Source organism: Cibotium barometz, chromosome 24 (assembly GCF_041138505.1).
Source record: "Cibotium barometz isolate CiBa-2024 chromosome 24, ASM4113850v1, whole genome shotgun sequence".
NCBI lineage: Eukaryota > Viridiplantae > Streptophyta > Polypodiopsida > Cyatheales > Cibotiaceae > Cibotium > Cibotium barometz.
The window spans coordinates 8,812,506-8,831,583 of record NC_141069.1 but is presented as its reverse complement, the minus strand read 5'-3'; the positions used below and the strand labels follow the sequence as shown (position 1 = coordinate 8,831,583).

General features: G+C 44.7%; 1 protein-coding gene across 4 annotated transcripts in view; it reads left to right on the top strand.

The window, feature by feature from the left end:
• LOC147624881 (vacuolar ATP synthase subunit H family protein) overlaps positions 1–19,078 on the top strand; it is a 90,920-nt gene that overhangs the window by 65,576 nt on the left and 6,266 nt on the right. For all 4 annotated transcript variants that reach the window (XR_015268874.1, XR_015268873.1, XR_015268872.1 and 1 more), the window contains exons 8-11: positions 5,386–5,547; positions 7,199–7,324; positions 7,408–7,533; positions 7,620–7,799. Coding sequence is in view for 1 of the 4 variants with exons in the window: in XM_086818121.1 (XP_086674247.1) it covers positions 5,386–5,547; positions 7,199–7,324; positions 7,408–7,533; positions 7,620–7,799 (594 nt within the window). In the remaining 3 variants the exon portion in view is untranslated. The remainder of the gene's footprint in view (positions 1–5,385; positions 5,548–7,198; positions 7,325–7,407; positions 7,534–7,619; positions 7,800–19,078) is intronic.

Below are 19,078 nucleotides of genomic sequence, written 5' to 3'. Positions count from 1 at the left end.
CTATACATCGTGGTCATGAAGACTCTCTTTACCTATAATAATATCTACTCTATCGAGATTCATAATCATGAAATCTAGTGGCTCCGAGTAGCTCTGTATAGTTATAGGCAACCGAGACAATGCGGATCCCAAAATTGTGTGCCGGACGGCATGCTGATATGATAGTGGTGATCACTTGGCTGCGTCTTCAACTGTGACTGACTCTAGGTCTTTACAGAAGTTTGTGTAGTCTTTCCATTCTTAAACTTTTGTATATGTTGGGATCCTACCTGGTTTGTCAATGACGGTTGTTGGGTTTTCTTTGGCTGTTTCTTTGCCACTGTCTCATCAAAAATCTTGGCATATCGGATGGCATTGTCCAATGTTTTGCTTCGATTATTCTTGATCTGGAGTTTGATATCCATCAAGCAATCCATTCACAAAGAATCCCAAAATAGTAATGGGGTCCATGTGAGTTGCCTAACTCTCCAAATTTTTGAAAATATAGTTTTTAAACTTGGACACAATTTCGTACTCATCCTTGGCCTGCAGGAACTCTTCCGAAAAAACTCTCTCAACATCTACCCATGTCGTGGGTTTTACTTGTAACTCTTTCCACTAGGTAAGGGATTTTCCAGTCAGGAAATCCTTGTACCATCTGTATCTTCTTATCCTTGGGGAAAGGATAGAACTCAAAGTGCGTACCCGATCTCTGAAGCCTAGAGTCAACTGTCGCCTGATTCTTTGGTTTTCGCTCCCTCATATAAGGCTTTGGAGTAAAAGAAGGTGCAACTAAAGTTGTCCCAGCTCCCCCTGCCGTAACCAAACCAATCAAGGTTTCTTGTATAACGATGGTGTTCATCAGGTTTGCAATTTGCTGTTCAAGCAAGGTCATCCTTGCGTTGAAGTCTCTACCGTAGTGACTGGATCAACGATCATCACATCGTCTTCTTGATGGTCATCTTGTCGGGTTGAACATTCTCGTCCATCGCACGATAAATAGTTCTATACTTCATCAGCCATGACAAACCCAAGATAATTTGCTGCTGCTCAAGGAAAACTCGCATGTTGAGATGAAGTGCCGCCCAAATCCCGCTCATCCCACGAACTCAAGTACCCTTGGAAGCTGGCCTTATACTCTGAGCCCTCTTAACCACGGAGATGGACTTTTGAATGTGGAGAACTCATAAGCAAACCCCTCCTTTTATATTAAAAAGGCCAACTTGTTTTTGGGTTTTTTCTCTAAAAACTAACGTCCTTTCCAGTTTCAATAAAAAAAAACCATGTGCTTTTATTGACTTATAGCTTTCCCCCCTTTTTAGCAAAAAGCCGTCGCTTATTTTAATGAAAAAAAACTATCTGCTTTTCCCCCCCCCCAAAAAACCCGATTTGCTGCTTTTCCTAAAGACTGCTGGCCTTTTTTTTATTTTTTATTTTTTTAAATTTTTAAAAACAGCATGTGCATGCTTTTCTGGCTTCTCTTCTGCGCATGAAATCTGCTCCCTTGGTTTCTTGTGCACTTCGCTTGCTGGCCCTGCCTCCTGCTGTGCGCCAAGTCGGCTGCTTCCTTAGGCGCATGCAGACTGGCTGCCTAGGGTGCTGGCTGTGCTGTCCAGGGGGTTGGCTGGCTGGCCTGTCTGCTGCGCACAACAGTGGCCTAGGGTAGCCTTTCTTGGCTGCCTTAAGGCTCTTCCCTAAGGCTGGCCACCAAGGCCTTTGCCAGGCTGCCCTCTTGCCAACAGCCCCACAGCCTATGCAGGCCTTAAATCGGGTACTCGCTATAGTCCTAACACACATAGAACAAGGCTCTTCTTTCATCTCATCTGACACACGGCTTATGCAATCCTTGATGCCAACAAAAACCTTGTTCAACTTCAAAAGAGCAATTCATTTGATAGGAAGAGAAAACGATGAGAGGAACTTGGACATCTACGATGCCTAGACATGCATACCTCTTCGGCCTCTGCGTTTGGGTTGTTCTGATACCAATTGAAAAGTCCTTCCCAAAATTGTCACATGCACTCTGCACTCAGTGCATGGTGACAAATTGGCTCATCATCAGCCGTGCAACATTTGTACAGTATTAGAACCCAGTAGGATGATATTTGTCGTACGCCGTGACCCCATTGTACATCCTGAGTCCAGGATAAGTCAGGCACAAGCTACGTAGGTCATTCCTTAGCCTTAGCGGGTTAGTCAGTCAATCAAGTCCCGTAACCCACTTGGAGAGAATCATTCATGCATGTAGAGTCGGTAGAAGCCTTAGGGTTTGCATCAAAAAGCACTCTGCATCTTGCATAATATGCATGCATATGCCTGTGCATCATCTAGAACATCCTAGAAGCCTTAGGGAATTTACTAGGATTTATCAGGTATTTTTTCCATATTTTATGGTATTTATTTAGCATTTAATGTCATTTATAAATATAAACTTTATTAAATAAATGACCAGCCAACTTGACCAGCCCCTATCTAGTATAAATAGGCTTGCATAGGGCTTAGTTTCCCATTCAGTCTTCAGTGTGCTAAGAGCTTTCCTCCTCAGCCCTAGGAGTACCCTTGCCTTCAGCTCTAGACTAGTCTCATCTAGCCTTGGAGTACTTGAGTTTTGCTTCTCTAGCCCTCTGAGCATTTGTGTTTTGCCTTCAGCCACCCACAGTCTTCAGCGCAGCAGTACAGCAGCCCACAGCTCTTCAACGCAACAGTACATCAGCCCACAGTTCTGCGTTTTCTGCGTATCCAGCAAGTACACGTGCGTTTTCTGCATACCCAGCAGCCGGCCTGTGCACAGTACCCCTACAGATCTGCGTTTCAGTCTACAACAGTTCTCAGCCTTCTAATCATCATCCACATTTGCCCCAGTCATCTGGTGAAGGTAACACAGCATTCATAAGCATTTATAGCATTCTAACGTAGCTTAGAACAGTCCACCACCTTCTTTTCTAAGCCTCAGGTGTGCAGCCCTACCTCATGCCCTTGGAAAGAGTGCATAGGCTCGAGATCAGTTCATCGAGGTGTTTCTACAGCCGTGTACAGTTTAGCCAGACTTCCGATCCTCCGAGATCTTGCGTTTGGCTTATCTACAGTCCACAGTCATTCTCTCTAAAGTAATAAAGCAAATACTATCTCGTTATCGGGATAGGGGGCCCTTCAGTGGGTAATTTGGGACCCAATCTGGTGTACAGTTCTCATATCTCTCTCTCATATCTCTTTAAAGTTTGAAGTATTAAAGTGGATTGCTAAACTCATGAAACTCAGGATACAGAAGACGGTGTGAGCATTTGTGTGACAGGATCTTCCAATACAAAGACTTCTGCTGCATATCACAAAAATCTGCCCTAAACATTGCTTAAAACCAAGGTTAGTCCTAAACCAAATCATGAGGTAGCAGGCTAGCTCACCTCCCAATCGTGATTGGCATCCACCGATCTCCCCCGAGCCAAGGCTAGGGCTTCCTGCACAATCCCATAGTCCCCGTGTCTAACTCTGGCGTCCCATACCACCGAAGCTTGTCTGTAGGTCTTCAACACTCCAACTTATGTACTAACTATGTGCTTGGCATGGTAATGTTTGCTCTCCTAATCCAAGCTAGAACTTCAGTAGTGTATGTGCACAACTATGTCTCATAATAACCCAGGCTCTCACTTATATAGTGATTGATAACTACATTATAAATAATTAACTTGCAATAAAAGGCCATTAAGCTTGTTTTATCAATCAAGGAACCCTAGCCAAGTATGTGCCTACTAAACCCTGATAACGGGGTCCCCTAACTCTGTTGGATTAGATCCCTAATCCATGGATTAGTGTCCAAGTACATAACAAGAGGGTTGAGAGAATTAGGCTAGCTTCCAAGAGCGGCATTTGTACTTGAGGTTGTGGGAGAGCGGGATTTTGTGACACTTTATCTCTACACCTCATACGCAAGATTTTCCTTGAGTTGCAACAATACCTGATGGAAATCAGCTCCAAATCAAGAACAAGCGAAGGAAAACATTGGATGATGTTATGATGAGACCGTGGCGAAGAAACAACTCAAGAAACCCCAACAACCCTCATCGACAAATGAAGCATGATCTCAGTGCAAACACAAGTTTTAGCATGGGAAGACTTCACAGGCTCTTGGAGAAACCCTAAGTAAATCATAGACTATGGGTGACTCCAATTTGAAGAAATCGAAGAAAGCATAGTAGATACTTCAATACATTAAGGAGGGTTGGTGCTTCACTTGTAGTCAGTAAGGGCACATGATGACGAACTGCCCATAGTCAAAGGGCAAGTCAAAGTCAAAGGGAGACCATGCGACCGAGGCCAAAGGTAACACTACTTCCATATATACTATTATTTTAGATCATAATGTTTGCAAGGGTTGTAGCTTTAACATGAAAGTTTTCAGTCCCACGGATGGGGGCGAGTCGTGGGGAAAACTCTACACATTCTTTTGACCCTAGGAGGAGTAACAATTTCATGACTACCAAGCTTGTGTAGAAGTTGGGAATAGAGACGCAACCAAGTGAACTCATACAATGCCATGACTCCCCATACCATCTCCACTGGAAGGGCCACTCGTCAAGGCGTTTACGAAGACACGTTTGGGGTACAATATCAAAGGTCTTGCAGAAGTTTACAGGGGAGCAATAGGCCTTCCGCCCCTTCGATCGGGCCTCCTCAATGATGGCCGTGAAAGAAAAATATGATCCAAGGTGGAATAGGTTCTCTATAAACTTTCTTGTCCCCTAACTCTATGCCCATGTCTCTCTACAAAGGCACTAACCTCAAACTCCAACAATGATCTGTAAAGTTTGGCCAATGTATGGCCAGTCATATGGTGCGGTAGTTATTCGGATCTAATGGGTCCCTGGCCTTATCAATTGGCACAGTGGTGTTACTTGACCATGAGGGTTGGAAACCTTGTTATAGGGCTATGTTAAACATATCAGCTAGGAAGGGGGCCAAAATGTCACAAGCGTAAACGATATGCTTAGCTGGTAAGTCCTCGTGGTCCTTGGCCTTCCTATGCTGCATCTTGCGTATGGCTTTAGTAACAGTATGTAAGGTAGTGGGTTGGGGGAGGGTGTGTGTGTGTGTGAGAGAGAGAGAGAGAGAGAAAGATTAACGTCTTCAAAAGAGCCAAACAAAGGTACAATATCTCCATGAAAAAATAATGACTCAGGGAAAGAACTGAAAAAAAAAGAAACTAGTGACCTATACTATGAAACATGTGTCCATGTGTCAATGAGACTACAATATAAGTTGCCAAGTGGATGATACAAGGTGCCAGTGTGTGTAACAAGATCAACCGAGAATAAAGCGAAGGGCAGGAAGAATATCTTGCTGAGAGAGAGAGAGAGTTCTTTTCGCTATCTAAAATGAATAATTTTGTTATTTAAAACAAATAATGTACAGTTAAGGCGACCATCCCATCCGACACGAGGAATAGGAACTGCTGTAAGCTCGCTTGCAACTTTATTAAGAGATCCATATGTTCGAAAATTGTTCGTGCTTGCAGATGGTGTGCAAATCTTGACACCTTTGATTTCACCCGCTTCAAATCAACAGTATATTCAGGTGAGAGAATGAAATAATGTTTCAGAAAATGTATTAAATACAGAATTTGTATGTATTGGAGGGGGGGGGGGTGTGCACGCATGTGCTGGCTGAGGAGTGGAACTCCCGGCGCATCTTGTATAAGAGAACACTCTGTTGGTAATAAAGATACCTCGAGGCGGGGGGGGGGGGGGGGTGGGCATTTGCAGCCCCTAGTGTTGTGTCATGTGCAAGATTATCTTATGTGGTTGTAGGATGTGTATGTGATTTATGATTGATTCATGCTCATGTTGTCATGGATGTTGAATGTATGCTGTGATTTGAGCCATTGATTTTCTGTATTACATGTGCCCACTTTGTGATATATTGAGCATTCACATGGCTCATAGGTGGGCGTTCCCTGCCTATGCACTAGACACATCCTTGCATTTCAGTCACACGAAATCAGTTTTGAGCAAGCAGAGATGCATGCACATGCATTATGCAATGGATATATCTCATGTTTTTGGATCCTTTAAATAGCAGGTCATCGTGAGCATGGAACTAGTTGAGTGGGAAGCCTAAAACTGGGATCCGTGGTAGTGGGTTCAACGTCCTGGCCACACTACGGGTGGCATGAGACTTGGCCTCTCGGAAGTGACACGAATTCGGGCCTTAGTACGGGTGACATGAAGCTCCCTGGTCTCCCGTACCTTGGCACGAAATAGGGGAGAGCCACTTGAGTGGCCAAATGGTGACACACTAAACCACAGACTATCAAAAGCAAGTCTCTCATGCAAGGATGGCTCCATGACATACGGGCATGGTTCAAAAGGGGGATGAAAGATGGGTATTGGACTTGTCTTGGGAAACTATGAAAGTACAAAATCATGATACCTGGGGCAAGGTGATATGCTTGTCTTGTAGTATCTATAGCGCCATGGAGATGGTATATGTATGGACTTTTGAAAGACATGGTTGGAAAAGCTTTCTGATCTATCACAACTTTAGCTTGTATCAAAAAACAAAATATATCCTCTGTACTTGGCATGTGCCAATGATGTGGCTTGGAATCGGATTGAGTACAATCAATGTTAGCTGCAGGGAAACCCAGCGTAACAGGACAGTGCAGGCAATATCACTCAAGCACACAATGTTTCTAGAATACTTCATTTACTTGGTAACTATATTGGAGTTGTCTCAAGTACAATCTTAGTAGCAGGGAATATTACTCAAGCATACAAAGTGTTCTAGACTTATTATACTACTTGGTAACTATCTTGTATTTTGCAGAGACTAAGCCCAAACTTTTCTGCAAGCATGACCAATAGATTATAATTTCTTTGGCATGATCGCTGAATGCCATGAAAACCGTGTTTTTAAAATGTTTTTGTTTTTGTCTTTTTTGTTTTTTTTCCATTTTTGTTTTTCTTTTTGGAAAGATGAATGTTTATAGCTTGTGAGGATAGCTTTTTTCTTTGAAAAGAGGTGGGGGGTGTGTTTGTGTTTGTGTGTGTGCGTGTGTTTTCCACCCCCCGCGGGGGGGGGGGGGGGGGGGGGGGGGGGGGGGGGGGGGGGGGGCGATGGGGTGGCGGGGGCGGTAATCATGCTTAGTAACCATAGGCAAGGAGGTCATAATATCACAGATCATAGCTAGATTTTTCAATAACCTGAACATGAATTTTTATTGCAGCTACTTTATGAGGCAACACTTTGCTTGTGGCTTCTCTCTTTCAATAATGCTTCTGTGGAAGCTATTAGTGCCACCCGGGCACTGCCTCAACTCATAGATGTTGCCAAGAGTTCTACAAAAGAAAAGGTGGGAGAACAGGAAAGCACATATGAAAGTTCAGCTTATGGATCTTAAAACAAATATAAACATTTCTCATCTTTCTTGCGCAGGTGGTTCGTGTGGCCATTTTGACTTTGAGAAACCTTTTAGGAAAAGCCAATTTTGCAAGTGAGATGGTAGATCTTGGATTGCCGAAAATTGTCCAAAGTTTAAAGCTACAGGCATGGACCGATGAGGTATTTAAAAAGTATTTTGTTTCCTTTGCCAAAACAGGCCGTGTCAAATTAACAATATTATGATTGCTTTGACCCTTGTATTTCAGGACTTAACTGAGGCTCTTGCTGCACTTGAAGAGTCTCTTAAAGTCAGTATCAAAACCTTGAGTTCTTTTGACAAATATAAGCAAGAAGTTTTGTCCGGAAATCTGGACTGGACGCCCATGCACAAGGATTCTGCTTTTTGGCGTGAAAATATCAATAAATTTGAAGACAATGATTTCCAGGTTAGAATAGTTGAATAACTCATTTATTTTGGATAGAGCTAAAACTGTTATATTGATTTTTTTCAAGTGCAGCATTTGAAATGGTACTACGATCGGTGGTGGAAGTCCTGAAGTCTCCAGCCTTCAAGTCTAATGTTCTCCCCGTTGTTTGTAATGGTGTAGATTTGCTTTTCAGGAGCAGCAACTTTGTACGGCTCCATTTCTTTCTGCGTTTGTAGGGTGGTGTAGCTTGGCCACTTAAAGTAGTAGTAACAGGGGGATACCGGGAATATTCTATGGAATGCTCAGGAAGGTAATTGAGATTCCTTCTGAAATTTCATGTGTCACGACAAGTTCTTGTCCATCCTTCATTGAAGGTAACCAATACTCTTTGGAACACAATTTTGAGAAGATTTTTGTGAATTACCTTCAGACAATCGGACATGGCTTGCATTATTGAACAGCACCCTGTCAGCTTTTGTAGGCCTTTGCAGAGGCACAAACTCTATTTTCCATTCACTTTATAGACAGCAAAATAGGAGAGTCATTCGAGGCTTCTCAATTGATGCCCTTTATGTGCATGGCCTCATGCAGCCATCATGTCTTGATTGTAGGATGTAAGAACATCACGGTTCTTTCAGGGGAGCAAGAGGGCTCAATGTATGCCTTTCCATACCAGATCTCATGACCAGTAGCTTCTCTTCTCACACACATGCAACTTAAACATATTTCAACTTGTGACTATACTTGGACAGTAGAGGTGAAGGTGTGTAAGCCTAGCGGGGCGTGCCATGACAGACTCAACCACGTGTCCAAGAGATAGAGATATAGAGAGAGAGGGGAGAGAGAGGAGGGAATAGGGATCTTGCACGATACACCACATTGAGCGGGGAACATGCCCCGCCCCCTTTTAGGAATTTATTCAGGAACAATCCGCGGGCATGCTGGCCAGGATCAATACAATCAATGAATACAAGACAAAAAGATATGCCGATGTAGAATATCCAAGTCAATGTCGATGTCGAGGCACGAGATTTCTGATGCGGAGCACACCACGGGGATGACCCACAAGTATCTCTCACTGGGCTAGTACCAAATCTAATATCCAGAACTAAGTCCAATGAATCCAAGTCCAAGTCCAAGTCCAAGTCCAAATCCAAGTTCAGATCCAAATCCAAGTCTGGATCCAAATCCAAGTTCCATGTTCATGTCCAAGCTTCATGCCCAAGCTATACGTCCAAGTTCCATGTTTATGTCCAAGCTATATGTCCAACTTCCATGTTTATGTCCAAGCTTTATGTTCCATGTCCAAGCTATATGCCCAAGTTCTCCATGTCCAAGCTCTATGTCCAAGTTCATATCCAAGTTCAAATGGTCCAAGTTCCCATGAGTAATCTCCACAACTCCTACAACCTTGTCGATGAAGAAAACCATGGAAAAGCTCTTTCTGGCAAGAAAACTGATATAAAACGTGTTTTAATGGTTTTTGGGTGATTAAAACCGCCAAAACACAAATTTTAGCGTTTTTGGAGCAGTTTTAGGGTTTTTGAATTTCTGTCCGTACAGCTTTGTACATGTCTGTTTAGCTCGGTACACATGTCCATATCGCCCATGCATATGCCCATACAAGTCTAGGGCTGACCGTACGTTTGAAAAGCAAGTTGGAGAAGGTGTTGATGGCGAAGAAGAAGCTCTACATGATCATAATGAATGCCCACACATACAATCCATGATCTCATTCAATCTTCAATGATCTTGTTCATGGTACTACAAGAGAAGTCCAATCCTTTTTATACTTGTAAGAGACCCTACTTTTTGCTAAAAAGCCTTCATGATTTTGCTTTGTCTTTTGATGCTTTGCTTTTTTCTTTTTGTCTTTGCTTTTGCTTTTTTTACTTTTATTAATAAAATATTACTCAACTTTTGGTGCTTTGTTTTTTTGGCTTTAAGGCCTTAGAGCTGCTTTTTGGCCTTAGAGCTGCTTTTTGAGAAAGCGCCTTTTAGCTTTTTCGTCCGGCTCAGTCTCCTTTTTCCAATGGTGCCTTTGGCTCGCGGTCAACCCAATTTGGCTTTTTGCTTTTTCATGCTTTTTGACCAAGAATGGTGCTTTTTCTTAATCAAAGCTTATGGACCTTGTCTCCATATCTTCTTCCACTTGTCTGGTGTCCGGGCATGGGTTTCATCATGTGAAATAGAGCTAGGAGGGCCAAATAATTACATTCCCTTCCTCTTACATTGTAGTTGTCCTCAACTGCGGACCGCAAGTGTTCCAAGCATGTGCATATCTTCCATGTACATCCATATGTCCCTGGTATATCCATATGTTCTTGGTACATCCATATGGTACCTGAAGTACGCCGATATGTTTCAAGGTACTAGCCCCATCTGGTGAGCTTGTGCATCTGGTGTTTTCCCATATTTGTGGTGTCATTTGCTCATCTGGCAACATCTCAATGCCTTTTCTTTGATCGATGTCCTTGTTCTTGATGGTACATCTTCATGGCCTGTCACATGTGTTAGATAAAATAAATGCATACTCACCTTCTGCAAAAACTAGACACAAGCTAGTCAACAAACAAGTATGCATCATTCGTGTCTATTGGGTACGCTAGGTAGTCTGGAGCCCAAGAGACTCACATGCCATAAATCCAAGCATTGTCCATATATAAAAAATAGCACACAAAGTCAAAGAAATTCAAACATACATCAGTATGCAATGCACAAGTAATGATCCTTCTGTTCATGAATTGTCCTATCTGGTTTCATTGAAACTGTTCTGAGCCATTTGGCCACTAGGACCGCTCAGACTATCCGCAAGGCCATCTGGTCACTAGGACCGCCCGAGAGTTTATCAATAGTCATCCTGGCCATTTGGTCGCATTTACCGCCCGACTATGAAATCCAATACAGTCACCTGGGCCATCTGGTCACAAAGACCGCCCGATTGCAAAATCCAATACAGTCATCTGGGCCATCTCGTCGCAATGACCACCCGAGTGCGAAATCCAAGATATTTGGCATCGTTGTCACCCAATGGGTCATCTGGCATCGTTGCCTCCATATACAAATCTTGCTGCTTGGGCTATTTGGCATTGTTGCCACCCAACTAGAGCATGTCCAAGTAACCATTATAAGCATAATAATGGTTAGTTCTAGTCCAATATATATATATATATATATATGTATATATATATATATATATGTATATATATATATATATACACAATGAAGAGGGCTAGAGGCACAATCTCTCCCTCTTGAATGTGTCTTGATCGCAAGACGTCTGTATCTGTACTTAAAATACATCTGGACCAACCACTTCCTCATATTCTTGAAGTATATTTGGATAGTGCTTGAAGTACTTCCTTGGCATCCATTTCGCATCCAATAGCGAATAACTCTTGAAGTATAACATGCACGTTCCTAAAAGGTAAATTTGGGCATGTTCCTGGATTCAACTAGGTATGTCAATAACTCTTGAATTCCAATATGAACTTTCTAACCTTTGTCTTTCCTCTTTTTCTCACAGAATGAAACACTATCTGTTCTGGCTCTTGCACCCCTAGTGGATCCTTCAAAACAAGTTCCTCGGGAGATAACTTGTACATGGTTTCAATAAACTATCACGGAAAGCATTATATATCTTCCGATGATCTGAAAGGTCCAATTGATGGCATACAAGGTTGATCTTCTTGGTATCTTGAAAGGTCCATATACCATCATTCCTTGACTTTGGTAATCCAAACATAAAATCCATAGTAATATTCTCCCGTAGATCATTTCATGGGTGCTATAATCCTGTTGGGGTTTGTTGATCCCAAACATTCTCGAATCATGAAGTTCAATGCCCTTCCTCATAGTAGGCTCCAATAGAAATAGCTCTCCAAAGCTTGAAGTGTAGTCAAGGTGTCTTTATGTCCCATGTACGGAGGAGCATGGCACTCTTCCTTTACCTTGGCCTCAATTCCTTGTGTTACACATGACCTGGGTTTGTATCATAAGAAAACCCTTCTTGATGACATAAAAAGTCAGCAAATCTGTATTCTACAATCTGTTCCAAAACATCTTTGAAATCCTCTTTGGTAGCATAAAGATCCTTCATCAAAATGAAATCCATAGGGTAACCCTTCTTGATGACATAAAAAGTCACCAAATCTGTATTCTACAATCTGTTCCAAAACATCATCCTCTTTGGTAGCATAAAGATCCTTCATCAAAATGAAATCCATAGGGTAACCCATAGAAACCTCATGGCTCAGGGCTCTCCGAGGTAATGCATCTGCTACATTGTTGGCTTTGACGTTCATAGGCCATAGCATAGCCTTTTTGGTTCAAGACTGCTCCAATGCAAGCTCATCATGTTCAACCACAAAAAAAGGTCTAGAATATCCAACACTAGTCCTTTGCTAGCATAAAGTCTCAATGCTTCAAAAGGATTTTGTTTCTGCTTTGGTCCATAAAGATCCCATGGCTTTATTTGTCGAAACATGCAATGGGCTAAGCACCACTACAAACCATTTGTCGAACTTCTTGGCATGATGTCAATCTGATGATCTTCTGATCTCTCTCGCTTCTTTGCCTTCCTTTCCCTTACCTGTCCTAAGAAAACTACATTAAAAAGAGCAGGCCTAGGAGTAGCTTCCTTGTCTCCTCCATGATAAATAGAGCCGGTAGCTCTAGATGCTCCTGCAACGGTGACTCCTTTGGCCCGAAGATAGGCTTTTTTTTTTTTTTTCCAGAAAGGTGACTTTTGTTAAGTATGAATTTTTTTTTTACAAAATGGAGATTTCACACCAAGAAAGGTGGAGATCTCAACCAATCAGGAGCCCTATGCTGCCAATAGGGTCCCGAATGAGAGGACGTGAAAAAGATACCAATGTCCCACTCTCTCGTAAACTGGCCGCGCTTCCTCTCCGCAGCCCTCGAAGATCCCTGGATTCTAGCCCAGGTAGCCATTATGGTGTGAATAATATCACTCCAAATCCTGCAAAGACACTGAGAAACAAGAACGGGAGTACCCTCAATAGCCTCGGTGCATCTAGCCTTCCAGATATTCTAGGTTGAGATGCTAGCAATAATCTCCCAAGAACTGTCTAACCTCTGTGCCGGAGGGACAAAGTGTGAAAGTGGCAAATCCTAAAGACAACACTGCCGAGCAACTCCTTGCCTAACCATAATGGCCAAGCTCCTGTCAGTCCCCTCGAATCTCAGCTGTGGCCCAGACTGTGTCAACCAAATGATAGAACCAAAAGAAATGATAGCATCCCTCTTAATCCTACCAAAGAGGTGTGCAATCGCAGACCAAACCCTCTGTGCTTCCCTGCATTCCCATAAACAATGATAAACTGACTCCGAAACTCCTGCACATCTAGGGCATGCTGGGCAAGCACCAGTAACTGACCTCCACTGACTGGTGGCTAGACCACCACATGAAGAGAAACCCAGATAAAGGAGGAATCTGTGGCTTCCTATAAGAATGCCACAATCTCCGCCAAAAAACCCTCTGAATGTCCGAAGATAGGCTTTAGCAGCTTCAACTACTCTGGCTTCAGTGGCTCAATCCTTGATGAAATTCGCAAACATTTGAGCCCTTCTTTGGTCCTGTTCTCTCTTTTGGTTCTCCAAGCAAGAAATTTTCTGAAAAAAAATCATATGAACTCTTGAAAGTCATGGTACTCTTCTGATGAACCTGGTTCCCATCTTGAAGTCCTGTATTGGCCTCATAGTTGTTCCCTTCAATAGGCCCTTGGTTTCCTTCTTCTCACACCATGGCTCTGTCACCCCAAGAAAGTTTCTTCAAGAGAAATCTTGCTCTGATACCACTGTAAGCCTAGTGGGGTGTGCCGTGATAGACTCAACCACGTGTCCAAGAGATAGATATATATAGAGAGAGAGGGGGGAGACAGGAGGGAATAGGGATCTTGCACAGTACACCACATTGAGCGGGGAACAACCCCGTCTCCTTTCAGGAATTTATTCAGGAACAATCCATGGGCACGCTGGCGAGGATCAATACAGTCAATGAATACAAAACAAACAAATATGCCGATGTAGAATTTCCAAGTCGATGTTGATGTCGACGCACGAGATCTCTGATGCCGAGCACACCACGGGGATGACCCACAAGTATCTCTCACCGGGCTAGTACCAAATCTAATATCCAAATCCAAGTCCAATGAATCCAAGTCCAAGTCCAAGTCCAAGTCCAAGTCCAAGTCCAAATCCAAGTTGAGATCCAAATTCAAGTCTGGATCCAAATCCAATTTCCATAACCAAGTTCCATGTTCATGTCCAAGCTTCATGCCCAAGCTATATGTCCAACTTCCATGTTTATGTCCAAGCTTCATGTTCCATGTCCAAGCTCTATGCCCAAGTTCTCCATGTCCAAGTTCAAGTGGTCCAAGTTCCCATGAGTAATCTCCGCGACTCCTATAACCTTGTCGATGAAGAAAACTATGGAAAAGCTCTTTCTGGCAAGAAAACTGATATAAACCCTGTTTTAATGGTTTTTGGGCGATAAAAACCTCCAAAAAGCAGCTTTTAGGGTTTTTGGAGAAGTTTAGGGTTTCTGAAATTTCTGTCTGTACAGCTTCGTATATGTCCGTACAGCTTTGTACACGCGTGCGTATCGCCCATGCATATGCCCATACAAGTCTAGGGCTAACCGTACATTTGAAAAGCAAGTTGGAGAAGGTGTTGATGGCGAAGAAGAAGCTCTCCATGATCATAATGATGCCCACACATACACTCCACGATCTCCTTTAATCTTCAATGATCTTGTTCATGGTACTACAAGAGAAGTCCAATCCTTTTTATACTTCTAAGAGACCCTGCTTTTTGCTTTGCTTTTTTATGCTTTGCTTTTCTCTTTTTGCCCTTGCTTTTGCTTTTTTTACTTTTATTTATAAAATATTGCTCAACTTTTGGTGCTTTGCTTTTTTGGCTTTAAGGCCTTGCTTTTTGGCCTTAGAGTTGCTTTTTGAGAAGGCGCCTTTTAGCTTTTTGGTCCAGCTCAATCTCCTCTTTCCAATGGTGTCCTTGGCTCGCAGTCAAACCTGTTTGACTTTTTGCTTTTTCATGCTTTTTGACCAAGAATGGTGCTTTTTCTTAATCAAACCTTATGGACCTTGTCCCTATGTCTTCTTCCACCTGTCCAGTGTCCGGGCATGCATTTCATCATGTGAAATAGAGCTAGGAGGGCCAAATAGTTACAAGGTTTGTGTCATGCAAGTTCTTGGCAACATTTCCCATTCTAGCTCATGAGTATACCCAACCTTTTAATTAATGGCCAAGCATTAAGAAGTATGAAGAGAACACTAACGTCAGTTAACAAAATAGCAGTAAAGAAGTGTTGTGATTTGCATTCATTCATGGACTCTTTATTTACTCTAAAGAGTTACATATTAAGAGTTGTCTTTGTTCAAGAAACCCTGACATGGTATGGATTGGTTAACCACCCATCCATGCATAGTCACATGGGACGCGAAATAGGGACGGGGAACGGGGACGGAAAAGATTGAGAATGGCCATTCCCTGTGACTATAGAGTGACATGGAACGGGAAGATGCTGCCATCCCCAACATTCCCGAGTCTAAAAATGCCCATTCCCTGTGACTGTGCATCCATGTATATACCACTGACCTCTGGGCATCCAATGTGAACTTCATTGGCCACACCATGTGTGCTCTCTTTTTCCTTTTGAAACCCCATGTTACGTATCACTAAGTCCCTATGAAACATTGAAAAGAAGAGTCACGCAAACGAGAACTGGTTAACGCTCAAGCTTGTAACTTGGATTTGCTTGTCTCCTCCAATGCATAGCATGTGCCTGTGCCTCCACCTCTCCTCTCCCTCCCTACCCCCCCCCCCCCCTTCCTTTTGCTTTCCTTCTCCGCACCCTTCCCGTTTTCTTTGTCTTCCTCCGGCCTCCTCTCCCCTTGTGGTTTCATTAGGCAGCGTCTTCAGCTCTTGGGTTTTTTCATTCGGCAAGTCTCGGCATTTTCTGGTGTGTACCCTCAAGAGGACTCCATGGCAGTCGCTCCATCAACCCCGACTGAGGCCGCCGTTACCTCCTCGCTATGACTTTTGCATCTTTAGAGGCCTCCACTCTGGTATGCAAGATTGTCAGTAGCCTCCCTGCATGCGGACAACTTAGAGACCTTTTGCAGACGAGCCTCATCGGTGGGCTGCAAAGATCATAGACATTTATCCTCTGGGGGGCGTGGCTACTATCAGGTCAAGTTCGAATCGCTAGTGGCGTTAGATCGAGTCATGGAGCTGAGCCCCGTTGCACTGCGTATAGCCTAGGCGTTCTTTGCATGGTGGCAGCATGGCTTCAACCTTGTGTCTGACCCATTGGTTGGTGTGTCGGGCTTCCCAGGCCTTAGGAAGGAATACCTTCCTCTTCTCCCGGTGATCGATGGACCCCCCCCCCCCCCCCCCTTGCTGCCTCGTCTCTCGCAGGGGCAGCTGGGATTCCATCCCTTCGCATTTGTATTTCCTCGTCGGAGACAGTGCCTTGTGTCATATCTATCCCATACCTTCGGGTGACCCCATCATTTAGCAAGTGGAGTACTTAGGCCTTTTGGGCTAGTGTTTCATTTGCAGGAAGATGGGCGAGCTTGCCAAAGCTTGCCCTCGGCATCAGACCATCCCCCCCCCCCCCCCCCCCCCCCCCCCCGCAGGGGGTCCCCGTTCAGATCCTCACCAGGGGGTAGAAAGAGAGCCAGGCTGTCAAGTAGTGGAGCACCAACACCCGGCTAAGGACGACCCTGTTGCCGGAGAGTGGCGAACGGTTGGCCCGCGCCGGGGCCGTCAGTCGTCCACCAGAGCTGAGTGTGGTTGCCGCGGGTATCAGGCTGGCAGGTTACAGGAGGATTTGGTTTTGTCAGAGAACCGTTTCGAGCATTTATCATAGCACCCACCCCTCGGCGATGGGCCCCCTCCAGTCACAAAGAGGGTCCCTCCAGCCCCTTTGGTTTGGCCACCGCTTCCCGGCCGATATTCCTCCTCCGGCTCTCAGTTTCCAATGAGGCCAGCTGGCCTCAGTGAACCCCCGACGAGTCCCCCACCCCTTAGCACCCTCCCGCTTTGATGGATCACTCCTAGCCGCTCCTTTCTCCTTCCTGTCTGCCTCCCCACTCCCACTCCCACCCCCACCCCCACCCCCACCCCCACCCCCACCCCCCTCCGCCTCCTTCCCCTTCCCCTTCCCCCTCCCCCTCCTCTCTCTCCCATCCTCGCCTCCGACTCTTTCGGTAGCAGCCCCCTCTACCCCGTCCTCTTGCTCTGAGCCCGCACTCCCCCCTCCCTCTGTGAAACTCGCGGCGGGTGCCCAGGGGACTAGGGCCTTTGACACACTTGTTGATACCATCAAAGCATATTAAAACATTTAAACATAAAAGATGGACAAAACATCCACAAATGCTGAAAATGGAGCTTGCACGTGTGACACCCCATAGAGGCCGGAATGGGCCGACCCCCTCCCCCCCCCCCCCCCCCCTTTTGGAGTATTTTATTACCCAAGGAGAATAATATTATGTACAAGCTTTGAGGGCTTTACTCTCCCCACGGGAGATGCCGGATTATCCATATACAAATGCCATAACACAGCCCAACACGAGGCTTCCAAGCCGGAACACAGGCTGTAGAAATGCCGAGCCAACAACAAAATCCATATAGCTCCGTGTGGGTACTGATTCTTCCCCAAAAACCACAGGTCTTCATGCAATAGAGCTAGTACAGCAAGTACAACTCTCCATTCAGCCGGTACCGTAGGTTCAATGGCTTGTACATCCGGTACAGTGGTTGGTACAGCCGGTATGGTGGCTGGTACAACAGGTACAGCAAGTACAAATGTTAGTACAGCACGTACAGTGACTAGTACAGCACGTATAGTGGCAGGTACAGCAAGTACAAAAGCTGGTACAGTCGATACAATGGGTGGTACAGTAAATATAACAAGTACAAGGAGTGGTACAGCCAGTACAATGGCTGGTACAACATGTATAGTGGCTGGTACAACAAGTATAATGGCTAGAAATCATAATAAATGATTAAATACCCTTGCCTTCAGTATTTCTTCGCGATGGAAGCCTCCAAAACAGTCCCCAACAGCCGGTATTCTTCATGGGCAGCCTTCAAGTGAGAGAGAAAGAGAGTAGCCATCATTAGGGCAGCCTGTAACGGTGGTAGAGGCTAGTGTGCAGCAAGAGAGTCTCCATTAATGAAGAGAGAGGGCTCCAATTTATAGATTTGGGCCTCCCATGAGCTAAAATGGCAAGAGAAGGCTACAATGACAAGTGGAGAGCCACACAATAGCTGGAGTGACAAGTGTGAGGCCACTTGTCTCACTTTGATCCACTTTCTTGCCACATGTCCCAATCTAAGAGATGGGTCCTTCCATAAACTCTCTCTCTAAAAATATCCCAACTGGTAGATATTGTGTCATAGGCACTTTGCCAACTCTTGGTATCTGCTCAATTCCAGATGTAATGACGCGAACAGAATTTCCATCGGAGTCGGGCCAAAAATAAAATTTTAGGAGTGTGGTCCTTTGTATTCTAGGATAATCCCCCATTCCCAAAGCTTGTACTTTCCAAATATTTAGACATCCTAGAGACCACCAGACTCCTTTCATACTGGGAAATGTCCAGGCTAGTGACACTCTGCCTCTCCTGAGCACTCCCGCTGCCGTCCAGCAGCATCCGACTCGGAGCGGAGGCAACTGGCGAGCTCCGTTTGCTGATTGATCCATAGATTCTTGGAGCTTGTAGAGATGACCATCGCCACTTCCCCGGTGAGGGCTGTCCCGCCAGAGTCCCCAAGTGGGTCCCCCATGATCTTAGAGCTGCTTGTGGATTGCAGTTTCTTCCGATGTCTTCTGGTGGAAGGGACAGATATGTTTGAAGAGACTGTAGCCCCCATTCGGATATGTGTGGTGTGTCATCACTCTAGACCTTCTACGCTAGAGAGTGGCGCGATGATCTTCTCTTTTCCTTTGAGTGCAGCCCCGGAGACGGAGTGGGACTCGGAGTCTGTGGTTGCGGCCATCCAAGGGCAGGCAGTTGAGCTTTCACACCATCTTCACGATCTTCGCATCACTGATGTGCTCACCCACCTTTGGCCCTTGGCTAAGATGGAGCTTGGAGGCTCAAGCCATAGGGACCACGATGGGGAGGTGGTGGCCTCTAGCTTGGAGGTGCTCCACTTTGTGTTCCTGCATATCTCAGTCGTAATACCACTCCCCCCTTCTTACAAATACCTCCATTGTGATTGATGGAGTTCGGAGTATGCCTACT